This window comes from Rattus norvegicus, chromosome 1 (assembly GCF_021556685.1).
Source record: "Rattus norvegicus strain SHRSP/BbbUtx chromosome 1, alternate assembly SHRSP_T2T, whole genome shotgun sequence".
NCBI classification, from domain to species: domain Eukaryota; kingdom Metazoa; phylum Chordata; class Mammalia; order Rodentia; family Muridae; genus Rattus; species Rattus norvegicus.
Genome location: NC_141534.1, coordinates 211,835,852 through 211,853,544, shown reverse-complemented (window position 1 = coordinate 211,853,544; position 17,693 = coordinate 211,835,852). Strand labels below are relative to the sequence as shown.

The 17,693-nt window shown below is 51.5% G+C and overlaps 1 protein-coding gene across 5 annotated transcripts; it reads left to right on the top strand.

Annotated features, from left to right (window-relative positions):
• Positions 1-7,425: 7,425 nt before the first annotated feature.
• On the top strand, positions 7,426-13,364 carry Mrgpre (MAS related GPR family member E). Of its 5 annotated transcripts, XM_087579144.1 has the most exons (5): positions 7,526-7,656; positions 7,810-7,869; positions 8,424-8,521; positions 9,785-9,888; positions 10,026-13,364. In XM_087579144.1, the coding sequence occupies exon 5, from the start codon at positions 10,079-10,081 to the stop codon at positions 11,006-11,008; it is 930 nt and encodes a 309-aa protein (XP_087435270.1). In that variant the 5' UTR covers positions 7,526-7,656; positions 7,810-7,869; positions 8,424-8,521; positions 9,785-9,888; positions 10,026-10,078; the 3' UTR covers positions 11,009-13,364.
• Positions 13,365-17,693: the final 4,329 nt, after the last annotated feature.

The following is a 17,693-nucleotide window of genomic DNA, read 5'->3' as shown; positions in this document are numbered from 1 at the left end:
AGCCATCCCTCCCATTTTCTTTGGCATGCTGGAACAAGATAGGTCTGGGATATGAAGGAAAACCAAGGCAAGCCACACAGAGAATTTCACAAATGCTACACCTCTGAATCTACAGAGGACAAGGGTCTTCTAGACCAGGAAACCCACCATGCCGAGCCTCTTGTGGGTCTACACTACCAACCCCAGAAACCACCATGGAGGGGATGCTGTCTCAAGCCAGGCACCTCCTGAAAGCAAGCTGAAACAAGCATTTGAGAGAGAATGGTTGCCTAAAAGACCATCCTAGGATGCAGAGCTGAGAGACCAAAAGGATCAAACCAAGATGGCCACTCAAGAGAGAGTTGCCCAGTCAGTCATGCCAGTTGGAAATTGAACCTGAGTCTATCCAGAACCTTCTAAGAAGCCTCTGAACCATCAACTAGAAGATAATTAGAAATCTTTACTAATTGACCTAGTCACCCATTGCTTTGGGGCCCATGGGTGCACTGACCTCCTCACAGCACCAGGCTGTTTAATGACTGTCTGGTGCCTCTGCCTTCCCACAGTGCACCTTTGGCAGGACACATGGAGTATTCTCAGTCACTGGTGGCACAGAGTGAGCCCAAATCTGTCTTCATGGAATCAGCAGTGGAGTCAAGAAAGCCAGGAAGTGATGAAAGACGTTTATGGTCTGTGTTGCGAGCTCACATTCATGAGCTGGAGGTGGCTCGGCGGTGGAAAGCACACGCTGCTCTTCCAGTGGGGCTGAGTTCAATTCTCAGCATCCACATGAGTAGCTCACAACCCTCGGATCATGGAAATAGATGTCATCTCAGTGCCACCTGTCTGTCACCCCTTGGTAAAGCACTGTCCCTGGCCTGACACAAATGTTCCTGGTGGTGGTAGTTGGAATAAGAAATGTCCTCCTCTGTAGATTCATGAATTTGAACACTTGGTCCCCTGTTAGCACTGCCATTTGGGGAAGTTGTGGGACCTTTAGGAGGTAGAGCCTTGCTGCAGGTACATCACTGGAGGTGGTCTGTGAGGTTCACAGCCTTGCCCCAGATCCTGATCCATCCCCTGGTGTGTGTGTGTGTGTGTGTGTGTGTGTGTGTGTGTGTGTGTGTGTGTGTGTGTTTCATGCATGTATATCTGTGTACCACATATTCATGATGCCCTCCCAGGCCAGATAAGAAGTCAGATCCTTTGAAACTAGCAGCCAGTGCTCTTACCCCCTGAGCCATCTCTCCAATGAGATTTCTCTTTTCCTCCTTTATCTGCTTTTGGCTGTGGTGTTTTATTACAGCCACAGGAAAGTGCATAAACAAGGCAGAGGGCAGAGTTCACTGTGAAGGTCTGTGACGGAAGACGGAGCTTGGAAGTCTCCCAAGGATGTGCCTAGTTCAAGACTCCAATTCCTTTTCCCTACAGATACCTCCAGATCTTTCGAGAAGCTGGTACCTGCTGTCTCCAGGTGTCCAGAGGGGCTGCAGACCTTTGCCTCAGACTTTGAGAGTCCCCAGGCAAGGGGGCTTCTAAGGAGAAAGTTGCCACTCCACATTGGCTTAGATTTTTCAAAACCTACTTTAATAAGGGTTCTTCCAACCTCCTTTCTGGCCCACCACCTACTAGAGGTAGTGAAAAAGAAAGGTTAATAGGAAACGGGGTTGTGAACCTGTTTGGAAATAGTTCTTTGGGGAAATTCCAATCTTTGCTGTCAGCAGTCCAGTCCACTAGCAAAACACCAACACAGATCAACAGTCGAGTCCACCCGGCAACCACCACTTGTGAATCAGCAATGGCATAGCACGAGAAGTTCTTTGGCAAGTTACTCTCTACGAAGTCAAGACAGGTGAAGATCAGCAACTTGATGCAAGGTGAACCAATGCTAGACCCTCCTCCACTGTCTGTGGAGTTGTGTTTATATCCTTTTTAAACGTCACACATCCTCTCATGTGTCTGCTCCAGCAAAACGTCATCTGACTTAACTGAGTTTCCAAAGGAACCAGAGATTACCACTTCAACTACAGTAATAGGTCTGATCTACGTGCACAGGCCAGTGTGGCTGCAACCACATTACAGAATAAAACACAGCACACCGAAATCAATCGGAAAACATATTTAAGAAGATCTTTCTTAAAAGTTCTAGAAAGTGGAGCCATATGACAAAACTCCACATGTTTCTAAACCTGCAGGATGTGCACACACTTCTTCATCCACTAAGTGTAAGACTTCAACTCCAGGATTTTGGTTGTCCTTGGAGATAATCTGAAGAGCAGTAGATGTCCATCTTACAGATGAGAAGAGCAAGGCTCCAAGGCCTCAGTAGGACTGATGAAGCCCAGAAAAGAACCATATGGTACATTCCACTCACCCCCCACCTGTATGGCAGCCTCTGCCTTCCTGAACTGAGATTTACTCAGATGCCCCAAACCCCACTTCTGGCTACTACTACCTCCTCTTACTCTAGAATGCTTAGCCACACAGGTCAGAGGGCTTCAGGACACCACTCACTCGTGCTCGCTCACTCAGTCATTCACTCACATAAAGCCTCTTCCATATCCTGCCCGGGCTTGAGATCAAAGGCACCTCCCCAGACAAAGCACCCCTCTGCTGCACACAGCCTTCCAGCCTTCCATTCCTGCACTCCCTACCCACCACATACCTCCTGAATGTGGTGGATTCAGCTCTCCCTGATTCTTTCTTGAGCAATCTCATCCTGTTTTCTATGGGCTTTTTTTTGTTTGTTTGTTTGTTTTTTTTTTTTCGGAGCTGGGGACCGAACCCAGGTCTTTGCACTTGCGAGGCAAGCGCTCTACCACTGAGCTAAATCCCCAACCCCTTCTATGGGCTTTAAAAAGACTGCAAGGACCCCATCCCAATCTCCGGTCCCATCTGAGACAGACCTGAATGCACCAGGCCAGGCTTGCAGAGCTGTGTCCATGTTGTGTATCTATAGTGATCTCCAGGCCCGACCCCCTTCCCTTCCTTGAACCTCTCCATTCCACACTCCCAATCCCTGTTGTTCAGGCTAAGCTCAAATCTTATAATAACCTCTAACCTGGGGCTCAGAACACTGAGTCCTAGGCAGAAGCTAATAGTTACTGGTTTTTACTTCCAAAGAATTCTGGAACCAGAGAGGGGGATCCTCTAAGCCAGAGCCTTAGGTGGAATAAGTAGTTCAGCTTCCAGGCCTGGCCTTGATGCCCTCATCTGCCCCACACCAGCCACATCTCCTCTCCCACTAGCCTGGCTGTACCTTGTCTTCTGGCTCCAGAGCCATTAGACCCCACACCAAAAGACCCCTTCTCTCCACCAGCTAGTCTTGGAGGTAGCACTTCCCCTATGTTTTCCTGAGGCTAATGGCCCCTTCTCAGTTTTCTTCAGGCAAAGCCAGACCCGTGAAGACTCAGATCCCAGGAGATGTATCCACCCTGGCCTGCCCACTTATGTGCTGGGATCACGAGGCTGTTCTAGCAACACAGAATTCTCGGGAACAAGACGTCACCATAACATCATAGCTGCAACAGCCGGCATTCCCAGGAAGCTCTGTAAGACTGGTCCAGCCCAAGGTCTGCAGGCAGCACTGGGGACCTGTGTTGGCTGGATGACACTCTCACTGCCTACTCCACCCATCTCTGTGCCTGTGTGAATAACTGTGCTTCTCCTGAGACTTGTGAAGGCCTTGTTTGTTCCTCAACTGCCTCCTTATCTTGAAGGTTGGAAAAGTACAGCGAAACCCTAGCTCTTGGTTCCAGGGTTGTATCTTTTACAGCCTAGCTCTCTGCCAATCTGACCCTGATCTCAGTGTCCAACCTCTCAGTACCTGCAGAGCCAGCCCCAGAGAGGCCAGTAGGCAGCAGTAATGGAGGTGCATTAGAGGATGTGGGTCTGAAGTTTTCTGTGTTCATAATGTGTGTGACCAGCTTAGACATCAGAACACTACTGCTTTTAAAAATGGATGGAAACTATTTTCTAAAGAGTTGCAAAGTTGGGGCTGGGGAGGTGGCTCAATGGTTAAGGGCTCTGACTTCCAGAGGTCCTGAGTTCAATTCCCAGCAACCACATGGTGGCTCACACCCATCTGTAATGGGATCTGATGCCCTCTTCTGGTGTGTCTGAAGCTAGCTACAGTGTATATATATATATATATATATATATATATATACATATATACATATATATGTGTGTGTGTGTGTGTGAGAGAGAGAGAGAGAGAGAGAGTTGCAAAGTTAAAATCACCCCCTTTCTCTTTCTGTGTACATGTGCTCACGTTCTTGTGTGTACACATGTCTGTGTACATGTGTATAGGGGGTGTGGTGAACAAAAGCCAGTATTAAATGTCTCCCACAGTTGCTCTCCATCTTATCTTTTGAGACAGCCTCTCATTGAACTTTGAGCTCAATGATTGGCTGGAGTGGCCAGCTATCAAGCCCTAGAACCCGCCTCTGCCTCCAAGCACTTCTTCCCTGGTGATGGGGTTACAGTCAACAAATGAGGCTCAGGCCTGCACAGCAAGCATTTACAGGCAGAGACATGTCCCCAGTCCAGGTGACTCATTTCTTAACTGCCTTATGGACCAGCGGACTTACCAGCTGTACGTGTACATTGTGGATGGAGAGTTATTTGTGTTGTTAGAATCCCAGTTTCTAGCTGGGTGGTGAAGGTGCAGGCCTTTAATCTCGGCATTCAGGAGGTAGAGGCAGGTGGATCTCTGAGTTTGAGGCCAGCCTGGTCTATAATGAGTTCCAGTATGGAGGGCTACCCAGAGAAACCTTGTCTTGATAAATCAAAAAAAAGAAAAGAAAAACCAATTTCTTTGGTTGAGAGCTCTTCACTTATTCATTCAGGGCTTTGGAGCAGTCAGAGCATGTCCTCAACCCTGTCATATGCATCTGCATGCAGCTCGTGTTGGGTGTCTACCACAGCCTCTGGGTATCTGGCCTCCCTGGGAGCTGCCTTTCGGCCATTACACATAGTAGAAAGACATGCAACTGAGTGGGAGAGCACTTGTCTAGCAAGGCCAGGGTTCAGCCCCAGCACTACAAGGGAACGTCTCTTGGGGGAAGACATGTGAAGCATTTCCGAAATACCAGGCCTGGGAGGCAGAGGCAGGAGCCTCACTATGTGTTCAGTGCCCACTTTAAGGACATAGCAAGTTCCAGGACTGGATAACAAGTCTGTTTCAAAGAGACACAGGAGAAGCATCCCATCTTGGTAATTTGTGGTTTTATTTTCTAAGTTAATCTACATAAAGTTCTCCAATACCATCAATCTTCTAATTATACTATTTTTATTTTAATAATTAAAAAAATTCTGGTCCATTTTCTGGGGTTTTTAAGTTATCTTTCATGATTTCCTGAGGTTTCCTTACTGGGGTTCCCCTGGTGAGCCCCTTTAATGCCTCATCCCAGGTGCTTGCCGGAGACCTCTTCTGGAGGCGTCTGGGAGTCATGCCCCACTCAGGAGGGATCCTTGACCTACACTGCCTGGTGCTAAAGTCATCATCGCTATTGAGTTTCTGCTTTCTACGACAGACGGGGCAGTGCTTCTGGCTGGTATCCTCCCTTAGAACTGGGAGTGTAAGTCCCCCAGAAGACGTCAGCCCATGCTGTGCTCTCTGCAGGACTCACCGCTGCCACAGGACACTCCCACACTCGTTGACTTTTGCTTCACCCACAGTTCATCATGGCTGTTTTTACGACTAGCCCTGAGGCCACACACGCCACGGGCCGCTAGCATTTCTCGAAACAGTTGCCAAGAATCCTGTCACTCTGGTCAAAGCCCATAGCACTGCCAGATCCAGCCAAATGGCATGTTTGTGTGGGACTCCTGGGACAATTCCAACACTAACAGGGATAGTCAAGAGGCAAGAGCTGCATGTCTCTGAAGAACACAAACGGGAAAGGGAACCCTAAGACAGTGCAAAAGTAGGGCCTGCAGGAAGTTCCCTTCTTCACACTGCAGGAGGCAGCAGCTTCTAGAATCTTCCACGCACCCACCCCACTCCCACCCCCGTCCTGGGACTCAAAGGAGCTGCCATTGGTCGCATTCATTCTAAGCCTTGAGGCCACACAGTCACACCTCGGGCTTCTGAGGAGAGCAGCCAGCCAGCTGGTAGCTGGTGTCTCTCAAATGTCAAACAAGGGGCAGTTTTTCAAATTTTACAAAGACCACAAACTAGAACCAACTGCTACCACCAGGCTGGGAGAATTGCTGAGCAGTTTGGACTGCAACGAAAGCTAAAGCAAAAGAAAGAGAGGGTTCAAAACGCGAGGTGAGGCTACGATGGAGTTCAGGTGGTAGACTGTTTGCCTGACTAAAGCCCTGGTTCCACCCCCGGAACCACATAAGCAAGGTGTGGGGACATAGACATAACCCTGGTTTGTAATTTCAGCACTCGGGTGATGGAGTCAGGAGGATCAGAGATTCCTGGCCACATCGAGAGTTCAAGGCCAATCTGGGCTAAAGGAGACTTTCATACAAACAAAACAGAAGATGTGCCCACACAAGACAGGATGGGACCCTTCTCCTCTCTAGCGCCCTCTGCTGGCACAGCCTCTCAAGGGTGGCCAGCCAAGCCAGCAGCACCCTGCAGAGATGTATAGAATCCCAGCAGCAGATAAGGCAGGTGGGAATGGAGCTTGGAGACATCCCAACAGGTGACACCCTCAGGACTCAGCTGCCAACAGTCATCAGACACCATGATTTCCTGAGTGTGACTGTCACCCTGTGGTCATGAAGGGAGATGCCAGAACTTCAGGTTTGCAGCCCAGATTTCTTAAGGGACACGGTCACTGTCAGAAACATGTTCCAGCTTGGCTCCACAAGCAATAGGGACACAGGCATCATTGCCATGAGGACCATTTGCACTTGGTGAATGTTGGGTTCCTCTTGGGACTCTCCCATACATCTAAAGTTTCCCCCCAGCACTCAGGTGGAAAAGAGAGTTGCTAGGGCCCGCACTTCTGGAAATCCTAAGCTAGGGCCTGTGCATGCTCTTTCTTATTAAACACCAGCTGTGACCAGCAACTCGTGGTTTTAAGATGATCAGAGAGCCCTGAATTCTTAGGGTTCACCCATGTGAAACTGTCTCTTGTCCCTCTCTCTGCTGCAGACTGTACACACACCAGCCATCACCCTCTGCCTCAGCTACAACCTGGCCTCCCACTGCTCTGTTGCCTGGAATTGCCAGGGCCAACAGCCTCCGCACTCTGCTCATTAGAGACGGAGGGTCTCTAGGGCCTGGCACATGATGGCCCCTCTGTGTCATCAGTAGACAGAAGTGGTCTCTAAAGGGCCCCTGGGTGTCTGAGTCTAGACAGGAGAGCCCGTGAGGTCATTGCTGGGCGTGTCTGAGCTTCCCTGACTATCCCGATTTTCTCTGAGTCCCAGGCTTGCTCAGGAAGACTGGAGGAAGGAGCTGGCTGTCTCCTGCCATTCATACCTGAGCCGAAGTTGAACCCAGCTTGCGAACAAAGTCCCTAGAGAGGCTATTTCCTGACCAGCCCTAGCCCCTCCAACACCATGTGACACTGAGGAGCCTGCTGACGCGGAGTCTGAGCGCCCGCCTGCATCTATCTCAGCAGCTCCGGCAGCAGCTGGAGCCTCCGCCTGGCCAGGAATTTCCTGGCCAGTTCCTCCAAGGTTCAGGGTGGAGCAGGGAGACGCAGAACGGTGAGCAGCCACGGGATACTGGTCAGAGCTCTGGGGCCCGCCCAGGAGCTGGATGTCTGCTGGGTGATGGGGGCGCGGCCGCTGGGCGAGTGGGGGAGGAGCAGCTGGCCTATCCTCCATCCTCTGACTTGGGCTGTGCCATCTGGCTTGCAGGCAGCTCTGGGCCACTCCAGAAGGGAAGCTGAGTTAAACAGCACCTTCCCCCCACCTGTGGTGAGGCTCCTGTCCCATCAGTCCCCCGTGTACTACTGTGTCCTCTGCGGGAAAGGAGGATGGGTCTTACTCCACGGAGATCCAGGAGCCGGTTCCCCTAGCACTGATCCTCAATCCTCACTGTCCCCAACGAGAGCAGAGCCAGGGCAGGGCATGCCTGATGCCAATCTACAGAAGGCAGAGCCACACCTATGTCCAACCCCAGCCTCCTGTTTTTCCAAGGGGAAAATGGGTATCTCTCCTCCATTGTTGTCTTCCTTCTCCCTGCTTCCACCCACAGAGCTCCTTCCTGCTACCCAGCCCTGAGACCCCAACCTCCAGCTGGGCAGGTGACCTCCACACAGCCCCCACACAGGGCTCTATTGGGGAAGGGACACTGGCCAGGCCTGGCTAAGCCTTGCTCTGTCTGTCACCTCTGTATTGTTGCCATTGTCATCATTCCCCGGTGTGGCTATAGCTCCCATGCTCAGCCTGTCTCCTCCCTCCCCTCCCTCTCTTCTTCCTCTCCCTGCCCACCTCACTTTCCATGTGCTCTCCTCTTCCCTCCTTCCCAGGCCTTCCCTGGGGTATGCAGGACTGTGTTCTCCCTAGTCCTCATTTCTAACTGGCACTGAGGCCCTTGGTATACGGACAGGCCTCTTCAGGTACAGAGGTAAGTGAGTAGGCCGGGCTGGAAAAGGAGAGGGAGGGAGATGGCCGAACCTCAAGGCTGGGAAGACCACCCGCTCCTTCAGAGCCAGAGTCTCCCTGGGGTCCTGGAAGCAGCTCAGTGCATGGGTGTGTGGAAGTGAGTGGTTGAGAGGGTTCTTGTGTCAGGGGTCTCACTTCTGAGTGTTCCCCCTGACCATGGCAACCCCTCCAAGGCTTCCTAGGCATGGGGACACTGTCTTGACCCACCAGTAAGAGCAGGAATGCCTGGGGCCATGGTCAGTGTTTTCCCCTGTGGAATGTGTGCCTAGGGCTGGTTAACATGGGATGACGGTACTTCAGAGAACCCAGCCCCACTAGCTAGACTCCAATCACCCCACTGCACTCCCTATACCCTTGCCCGTTGCCCCTCAGTGCCTTGCAAGCTGGGATAGAACACAAAGCCACGAGTGGAGCCTTTAATCTCCACCTAGGGATTGACATCCCCACTCCCCAACGGAGACCAGAGGACCAGCGGCACCAAGGCAGGAAGAAGGCTCCAGCCAATCTCTGGGGAGCAAAAGGCCTTGTCCTGTCTCTGCAAAGCACAAGGAAAAGCTGAAGGCAGTGATAGGATGGGACAGATGACTGCAGGTGCTGGGACAAGACAGGGGATCCCAGTTGATGGGCGGGACAGGGACATGCTGGCCTTCTGAGGTCTGGGTCTCTAGTGAGGTATGGAGTTTATCTGCCTCATTGGCACTGTCCCCCCCCATGATAAGTCAGGATTGTACGGACTCTCCAGCCCCACCCTTTAGCATCCATGAGCCACTGCCTCAGGCAAAGAAGGCAGAGGTGAGACTCTGCTTAGCTTCACCTTCAGACGACTGCCTCTTCCCCTTCAAGGAAGGAAAGGGACGAATGAGTGGCCTCCCTGAAGGGTTGGAGTACTGTCTGCTGTGGGCACAGGGCAAAGGAGAGAGAGAGAGAGAAAAAGACAGACAGACAGAGAGAGAGAGAGAGAGAGAGAGAGAGAGAGAGAGAGAGAGAGAGAGAGATTGAGATTGTTGGGCCTACCTTGCCTATAAGATACCATGGCCAGCTAGAGGGTCCAGAGCCCACTGGCAATACACCCTCATGGAATGTTCCAGAAAGGCCTAGAAGATTTGAGAGTTTTTATGCAGATGGCAAACACAAGGGGACCTCCAGAGTCATCCCTCCAGGTCCTATGTCTCCTATACAAAGGGAGCCACAGGTCTGGGCCCCTTTTTGTCTCCCCATGTTCCAGATCATCCAGGCCCTCCAGGGAAAGCACAGAGCATGCAGTATGAGCAAGCCCCTGGGACAACTGACAGAAACCTTTCTATCTCACGCCTTGGAGAGGGAGGTTAGGTAAGGTGCTGAGACAGAACTGAGAAGTGCGCACCTCCTCCAGGGGCTGTCACCATTTCTGTCACCTACTGTTCCCAAGCCTGGGTCCTCAGAAGCGGGCAAGGGTAGGCTCGGCTCCTGAGCCTGTGTCGTTACAGTTGCAGGGGCGTCTGGAGAAACTCGACACAGACTTCCGCAGACATCAGCCACGATGTCCCTGAGAGTGCACACGCATTCTCCCAGCACCCAGGGAGACATGGCATTCAACCTGACCATCCTGTCCCTCACTGAGCTCCTCAGCCTGGGTGGGCTGCTGGGCAACGGAGTGGCCCTCTGGCTGCTCAACCAGAACGTCTACAGGAATCCCTTCTCCATCTATCTCTTGGATGTGGCCTGCGCCGACCTCATCTTCCTCTGCTGCCACATGGTGGCCATCATCCCTGAGCTGCTGCAGGACCAGCTGAACTTCCCTGAATTCGTCCATATCAGCCTGATCATGCTGCGGTTCTTTTGCTACATTGTGGGCCTGAGCCTCCTGGTGGCCATCAGCACGGAGCAGTGCCTGGCCACTCTCTTCCCCTCCGGGTACCTGTGCCGCCGCCCACGCTACCTGACCACCTGCGTGTGTGCATTCATCTGGGTGCTCTGCCTGCTACTGGACCTGCTGCTGAGCGGCGCCTGCACCCAGTTCTTCGGAGCACCCAGCTACCACCTGTGTGGGATGCTGTGGCTGGTAGTGGCAGTTCTCCTGGCTGCCCTGTGCTGCACCATGTGTGTGACCAGCCTGCTCCTGCTGCTGCGGGTGGAACGAGGTCCAGAGAGGCACCAGCCCCGGGGCTTCCCCACCCTGGTCCTGCTGGTCATCCTGCTCTTCCTCTTCTGCGGCCTGCCCTTTGGCATCTTCTGGCTGTCCAAGAACTTGTCCTGGCACACACCCCTCTACTTCTATCACTTCAGCTTCTTCATGGCCAGTGTGCACAGTGCGGCCAAGCCTGCCATCTACTTTTTCTTAGGCAGCACACCTGGCCAGAGGTTTCAGGAACCCCTCCGGCTGGTGCTCCAGCGGGCACTGGGGGATGAGGCTGAGCTGGGGGCTGTGAGAGAGGCTTCCCAAGGGGGACTTGTGGACATGACTGTCTAAGACCAGTGGGTCACAATTGCAGCCCCAGCCCATGGGAACTGCCTGACGTAGGTAAAACCTGGGATCAAAGCTCCATCGGTAAGACAATGGAGGGGCATCTTTGCTGATGACCCAGTCATGTGTCCCCTGGGAGGATTCTGGGAATGGGCAGATAGAGAGCGATGTGTCCGTGGAGGGCCTGGGGGGGGGTGCATGTTAGGCAGAGCTCCAGGACCACCTCATGACAGCTGCTTCCACGGCCACCCATCCCCCTATTCCATGGCTACAGTGAGGACACAGGGCAGGCATGAGACAGGCTAGTCATGGTGGTGGGCAACTGTCCCTCTACCACTAGCATCCTCCTAGCTAGAGTGTGTGGTGACTTTTCTCGGCGTCCCATGCTCCTTCCTTTGGTGAGGCATAAATGACACTGAAACTGGACATTCAGTTAGGTACAGAGGAATAAGTGGCTGAACTATGGCAGCAGGCATCCTCCTGACTCCACATCACAGCCAGAGAGCAAAGCTGGCACAGGCCTGCCATCCCAGCTGCTTCAGAGATTGTAACCCCTGACTGGGCCATATCTGTAACTCTAGTTCCAGGGGATCTGTCTCTCTCTTTTGGCTTCTGCAGGCACTGCATGCATGTGGTATACGTACGTACATACATACATACATACATACATACATACATACATACATACATACATGTGTGTGAGTCCAAACGCATGTGCTCTCTCTCACGCGCACGCATACACACACACACACACACACACACACACACACACACACACACACACACACACACTAAAAATAAGCTTTAGAAGACCCACCTCAGGAAACCAAGCACAGAGGGAAATGTGTAAAGGAGAGAGACCACTGGAGGATATAAACCTCGCACGAACACTTCAGGAAACCTAGTGGCTCTGGGATCTGAATCTCAAAGTGAGGTTCTCTGCATGGGCAGCAAGCCCCTTCCAATGCACCTCTACCTAGGAGGAGAGAGCCCACGGCTTCCGCACATGGACAGTTCTCTCCTCAACCTCTTTCCTGGACAGAGCCTACCTACCTAGCAGGGGTTCTCTGAGGAAGCAGCCTGGCTGCAGGCCTCCTCAGGTGCCTGAGCTCCTGCCTAGTCAGGAGCACAGAGATGAATGGGACCCCAACCCCAATCTAGGCAGGGGTGGCTTGGGAGCCCACTGACCCTGAAAGGATTTGCCACCATCCATGTATCATCGCACTGACTCACCCCTTACCTTTCTACTTCCTCACTGAATACAGTCAGTTGACTTACAACCGCAGTGTTTGGAGTTGTGTCCAGCAGCAATTCCCAAGAGGATTTTATTACTTCATCAGCACTCCAGACCCACATTCATGACATACTTGTCTCCTTTGACATCTGTGTGGATGTAATCCTGACTCGGACCAGGCCCACAGATGGAGGGACACTTGGTCTCTGTCATGAATAAAATTGTTCCTGAGACTGGACACGGACATCAGAACCCGCCTGGCATCCCAGAATTGGCGACTCACTCCCCTACCCCACTCAGGTTGTGTTGGGATGCACCCTGTGGTATGGTGCCTTCATCTCAAAATCTCTGGCAAGTCTAAACTCGGGGATGCCAGGAGACTAGGAGCTTGGGGTGCTGGTCCTCCTCTTCCTTTGCATCCCCCACGAGGGCCTTTCCTCACCCACGCTGGAGCTTAGGAGCCAGTGTGGCTGTCTGTCTGCCTCCAGTACAGGATTCCCAACTTCAGTTCCTCGGTTTGAGAACTGAGAGCAGGCAGGGAAGTAGCCTGTCCTCAAGTCCAATTTTGACCTCTGGACACCCACTTCTCCCTGAGCCAGCCTTACCGGTGTCTACCCAACTGGACATTAGCCCAGAGTCTCTGAGGTTCCGAGAACCCCGTGTCTGCTTGAGACAACCCGGAGCATGGCACAGACCATCTCTCTACTCCTAGTTTGCTTTAGCTGTCAACTTGACAGAGTCCAGAGTTGTCTGAGAGTCTTGGCTAGGGAGCTCTTTTGGTCAGGTTGGCCTGTGTGCATTGTCTTGATTGCTAATACATGTGTGAGAGCTCACTCCACTGTGAGCAGAACCACCCACAGGCACATGGGCCTGGGCTTTATAAAAAGCTAGCTAAGTAAGCATGAGCCTAGGGGCAAGTCAGTAAATGGCTTTCCTCCATGCTTCCTGCTTCTGCTACTGCTTGAGTTTCTGCCCTGACTGCCCTCAGTGATGGACAGTGTCCTGGAAGTGTAAACCCTGAATGCTCTCAGTCATGGACAATGACCTGGAAGTGCAAACCTGACCGTCTTCAGTGACGGACAGCAACCTGGAAGTGTAAACAAGCCAAATAAAGCTTTTCCTCCCTGAGTTCCTTTTTGTCATGGAGTTTATCACAGCAATAGAAAGCAAACTAGTACATATATCATCTGCCTTGCTGGATTGTCATAGCCTACCCAGGGTGCCCATGTCTCCTACCTACTCAGACCTCTTAGCCACCCTGGGGTACAGTCAGATCAGGGGCCCTCAGGATCCATCCTTCCTCCCAGATGGATGTGGGACACCTCAAAATTCTTTTCCACTGGACTTCATGCATAAACATCTCTTCCCAGAGATCTCCAAATACATATGCATCCTTCCCTGAGATCACCATGGGAACAGCTCACTCCACTCACTATGGCTTGTGTGTGTGTGTGTGTGTGTGTGTGTGTGTGTGTGTGTGTGTTCCAATTGCCTGCACTGATTGTTTCTCTAGACTCAGGCATGCCTGCTCTTCCCGTTGTCCAAGAGACCATCCTGTTTTTGCAGCTAGCTCCCATCCTGACCACTTCTCCCCTTCTGCTCTCAGAGCAATAAAGATCCCACAAAAGACCCCCAGTCATCTTGAACACCACTTCTACCAAGTGTGACCTCAAAGCCAGACTCCGCAACCTACCCTTCCTGGTAAAGCTAGACCTTGAGAGGCCCAGGGTCTAGGAGAACTGGCCAGGCTGGCATCCATCATGGCTCATCTACCTCAGAATCTGGGAACACAGGAGCTTCTCTGGAGTACAGATTTCTCAGGAACAAGACATTGTTGTGATGTCATCACTGGATCAGCCAGACATTCTTGGGAGCCACTGTAAGCCTGGTCCCTCCCATGGCCCACAGGGAACATGAAGGAACCCAGCCTATGTTGATCAGAACATAGACTGAGCAGAGACAGCAGCCTAGTGGCCTGAAATAACACCCAACTGCCCACTCCACCCTGTTACATGCTAAGAAAAAACAATGTTTCTCCCAAGATCTGACAGGGCCTTGCTAACTCATGTCTCACCTGTCTCTTTGTCTTAAAGGTCAGGAAGTGCTTTCAAGCCCCAGCCTCCTCTGGCCTCTATCTCCTGCTGTTTCCAGAGCTGTGTATTTCACAGCTCCTTACTACTCTGACCAAGGCCCAGCCCCTTTGGTGCCTGCAGGGCCATCTCCAGAGAGGCCATGTGAGCACCTGATGTAGTTGGGGTCTCATTGGCTTTCATGCTTCCATACCACTCAACAGATGGTCACTAAGACACATCAGGTCTGGTTCTTTAAATGAGTCTGTGTTAAAATTTGAGGTCCATTAATGACATCCTCGGGTGTGGAGTCTACACAAAGCTAAGGATCACACAGTGACGGGTGTGATATCACATAGACTTCATGGAATTCCAGAGATGGAGAGGACCAAACAGGAGCCACAGTCTGGGGGATTGTGCCCTGGCGGTGAGGAGATGCAGGCCCCGCTTGGTATGACAGGCTGGCCCTCAGCCCAAGGGAAGGAGAACAGGAAGACCTTGGCTTCAGCCACCCCTCCTTAGGAATTGAGCACCTCTGAATCCCAGGTCTTGTTCTGTTTTCAGGCTGCCCTGGTATCTGTCATCTCTCTGATGCTGTAAGAGCTTGCTAATGCCTAGAGACTATTATGTACTGGTTCATGGTTCCAGCTACAGGCCTGGATGCAGAGCCCACACCTCTCCTTCTTTACAGGGTTCTTATCCTCTTGGGTCACCCCTGCTTTGAGCTCCCAAGGCAGGAGCTAAATAGGCAGGGACAACTTTGCACCCAAGGCGCTGACATTCTCCACCTGGCCCATCAAATCACTATCTCTTGTCTACACATCTTCTGCCCCTGACTCACTGTGGTGTGTTAAGGTTGGAGCCGAAGCTGCAGTTTTTAGGGTCCCAAAATAGCACAGAGACATCAGCCCCCTCATGTGTTATGTGCATTGGCCAGAGGCAGGAGATGTGGCCTAGAGGTGACATCCAGCACAGGCTGATGGGATAAAATCTGGAGGTACTTGTACTAGGTGTAGCCACCAGGACAGTGGCAGGCTACTGGAATGGAACAGGGTATCTCTCAGGGCTGCCTTTGACCCAACACACACACACACACACACACACACACACACACACACACACACACACACACACACACACCACAGGCAAGCATGCACTCACTCACACACTTTGCATTTGAAAGTCAAAAGTCAAGTACAAGGGTCTGGAGAGATGCTCAGTGGTTAAGAGCACTCACGATTGCTCTTTCAGAGGACACAGGTTTGACTTCTAGAATCCACATGGCAGCTCACAACCGTCTGTAACTCCAGTTCCAGGGAATCCCTTTTCTTCTGGGTCATCGGGGCACCAGGTACACATGCGGCAACAGACGTACATGCATACAGGCAAGCAAACATATAAAATAAAGTAAAAATTTCAAAAGAAAGCCAATGCACTGAGGACAGAGCTGTTCATGTGAGATCAGTCCACTAAGTTGGGAAAGCAGAGGCAGAGGTTAGGCCACGCTCTCAAGGTCACAGAGACAGAAAGGTTAGGCTACCAGCCACTTACTGGCCTGTGCAAGGAAATTCCAGATTCGTGTGCACCTCTGTAGCACCCTAAAAAGCACCAGAGTCCATACCCGTACAGCAGCCAGGAGGTACAATCCAGCTCTTGCTGGATACACAGCATCTCCAAGCTGACCCCAAGTGTGGGATCCAACTGGTCTGGCTGTGATGTTTGCAGACCCTCACTTCTAACAACCCTCCAACAGTGTGTCACGTACTATCTGCCTCTCTTTCAGGGGTCTCCTAGCATCTCAGGCAGGTCTTCAGACAAAAAATTAGAGAACCGGCAAGGAGGTTGTGATAGTTTGAATATGGTTGGCCCGGGGTATGGCAATATGAGATGTGGCCTTGTTGGAGGAAGTGTGTCATTGTGGGTGTGGCCTTTAAGACCCTCACCCTACCTCCCTGGAAGCCAGTCTTCTCCTGGCTGCCTTTGGAACAAATGGTGGAACTCTCAGCTCCGGCAGCCCCATGTCTGCCTGGAGGCTGCCAATCTCCCATTTTGATGATAATGGGCTGAGCGTCTGAACTTGTAAGCTGGGCCCAATTAAATGTTGTCTTTATAAGAGTTGCCTTGGTCATGGTGTCTCTTCACAGCAGTAACACCCTAATTAAGACAGGGTCCAAGGCATATCCTAACGCCTGTGGCTGAACTTAGGAGTTGCCTGCTAGGTCTCACTGGCTATCAAGAGATGTGGGAGTGTTTATCACAGTTAATAGACACAAGTCACACAAAACCCCACTCCTACTCTAAGAGGACAGGAAAGAAGGGAGTTAGATGGCACAGGGGCTGGGAGGGTGCTAACACCCCATTCTGTGCAAGGGGTCTCAATCTTTCAGGGAATGTGGTCTTCCTAGGGGTGTTGTGAGGCCCATGTCATCAGGTCTGACTACAGATGCTGGAACTGCAGCCAAGGTAGACAGGATCAGGCTGTTAAGTCAATGTAAAGGCCACACAAGGACTTGAAAGGTAGGCCTGGCTTGCTATAAAAGGGATTGTTTGGCCTCTCTTTCTCTGTCCCATTTCTCTCTCAGACCCCTTTCTCCCTCTCTCCCCTTACCCTTCCCACCTCTCTTTCCAGGTGTTCCTAGCATCCTAGCAGGCCTCTTCTCTCTCTCTCTCTCTCTCTCTCTCTCTCTCTCTCTCTCTCTCTCTCTCTCTCTTCTTTCTCTGCCTCTACTCCTTTCACACCTTCCCTTCCAATGCCCCCAAGTAAACTCTATTCTATACTACACCCGCCCTATGACTGGTCCCTCAGGGCATGGCCAATTGAAATATGATGGAGGTCCTGTACCAGTTGGGTGGTAGACTTAGGTACCCTGTTCCCAGCATCCTCTTATGTCAGGCTGGAATATACTGAGGGCAGAGTAATTGCTATTTGTCTCCATGTTGTTTAGACGTTTAGGATGTTGGTGCAGACTGAGATCCTTCACTGGACAAGGGAATCCATTGTCACTGTCATGTGACACAAGAGAAGTAATTCATCTTCCTATAGATAAGGAGGCCTACACATTGGGAACTGGCCAGGACCAGAGGCAGGAGCAGCAGACACCAGCAAGGTCTTATTTCCCACGCATGCTTATCCTTTAAAGAGTCATGTGATTTACTGTCATGGGTCGTGCTCCATCCAAAGGTAAGGGTACTCTTGAGCTTCGAAATGCCCTGCCACACCAGTGTATTGCAAACTTACACCATTTACTCCAGCACTTAACCTTTCATTACCATTTAAAAGCTACCTCTGATTTTGGTGACTATCTTACATTAAATAGACTTAGTTTTGACTTGCTTGCTTTAGACTTGACTTTGACAACATATACAGAAGACTATAAAATGGGGAATT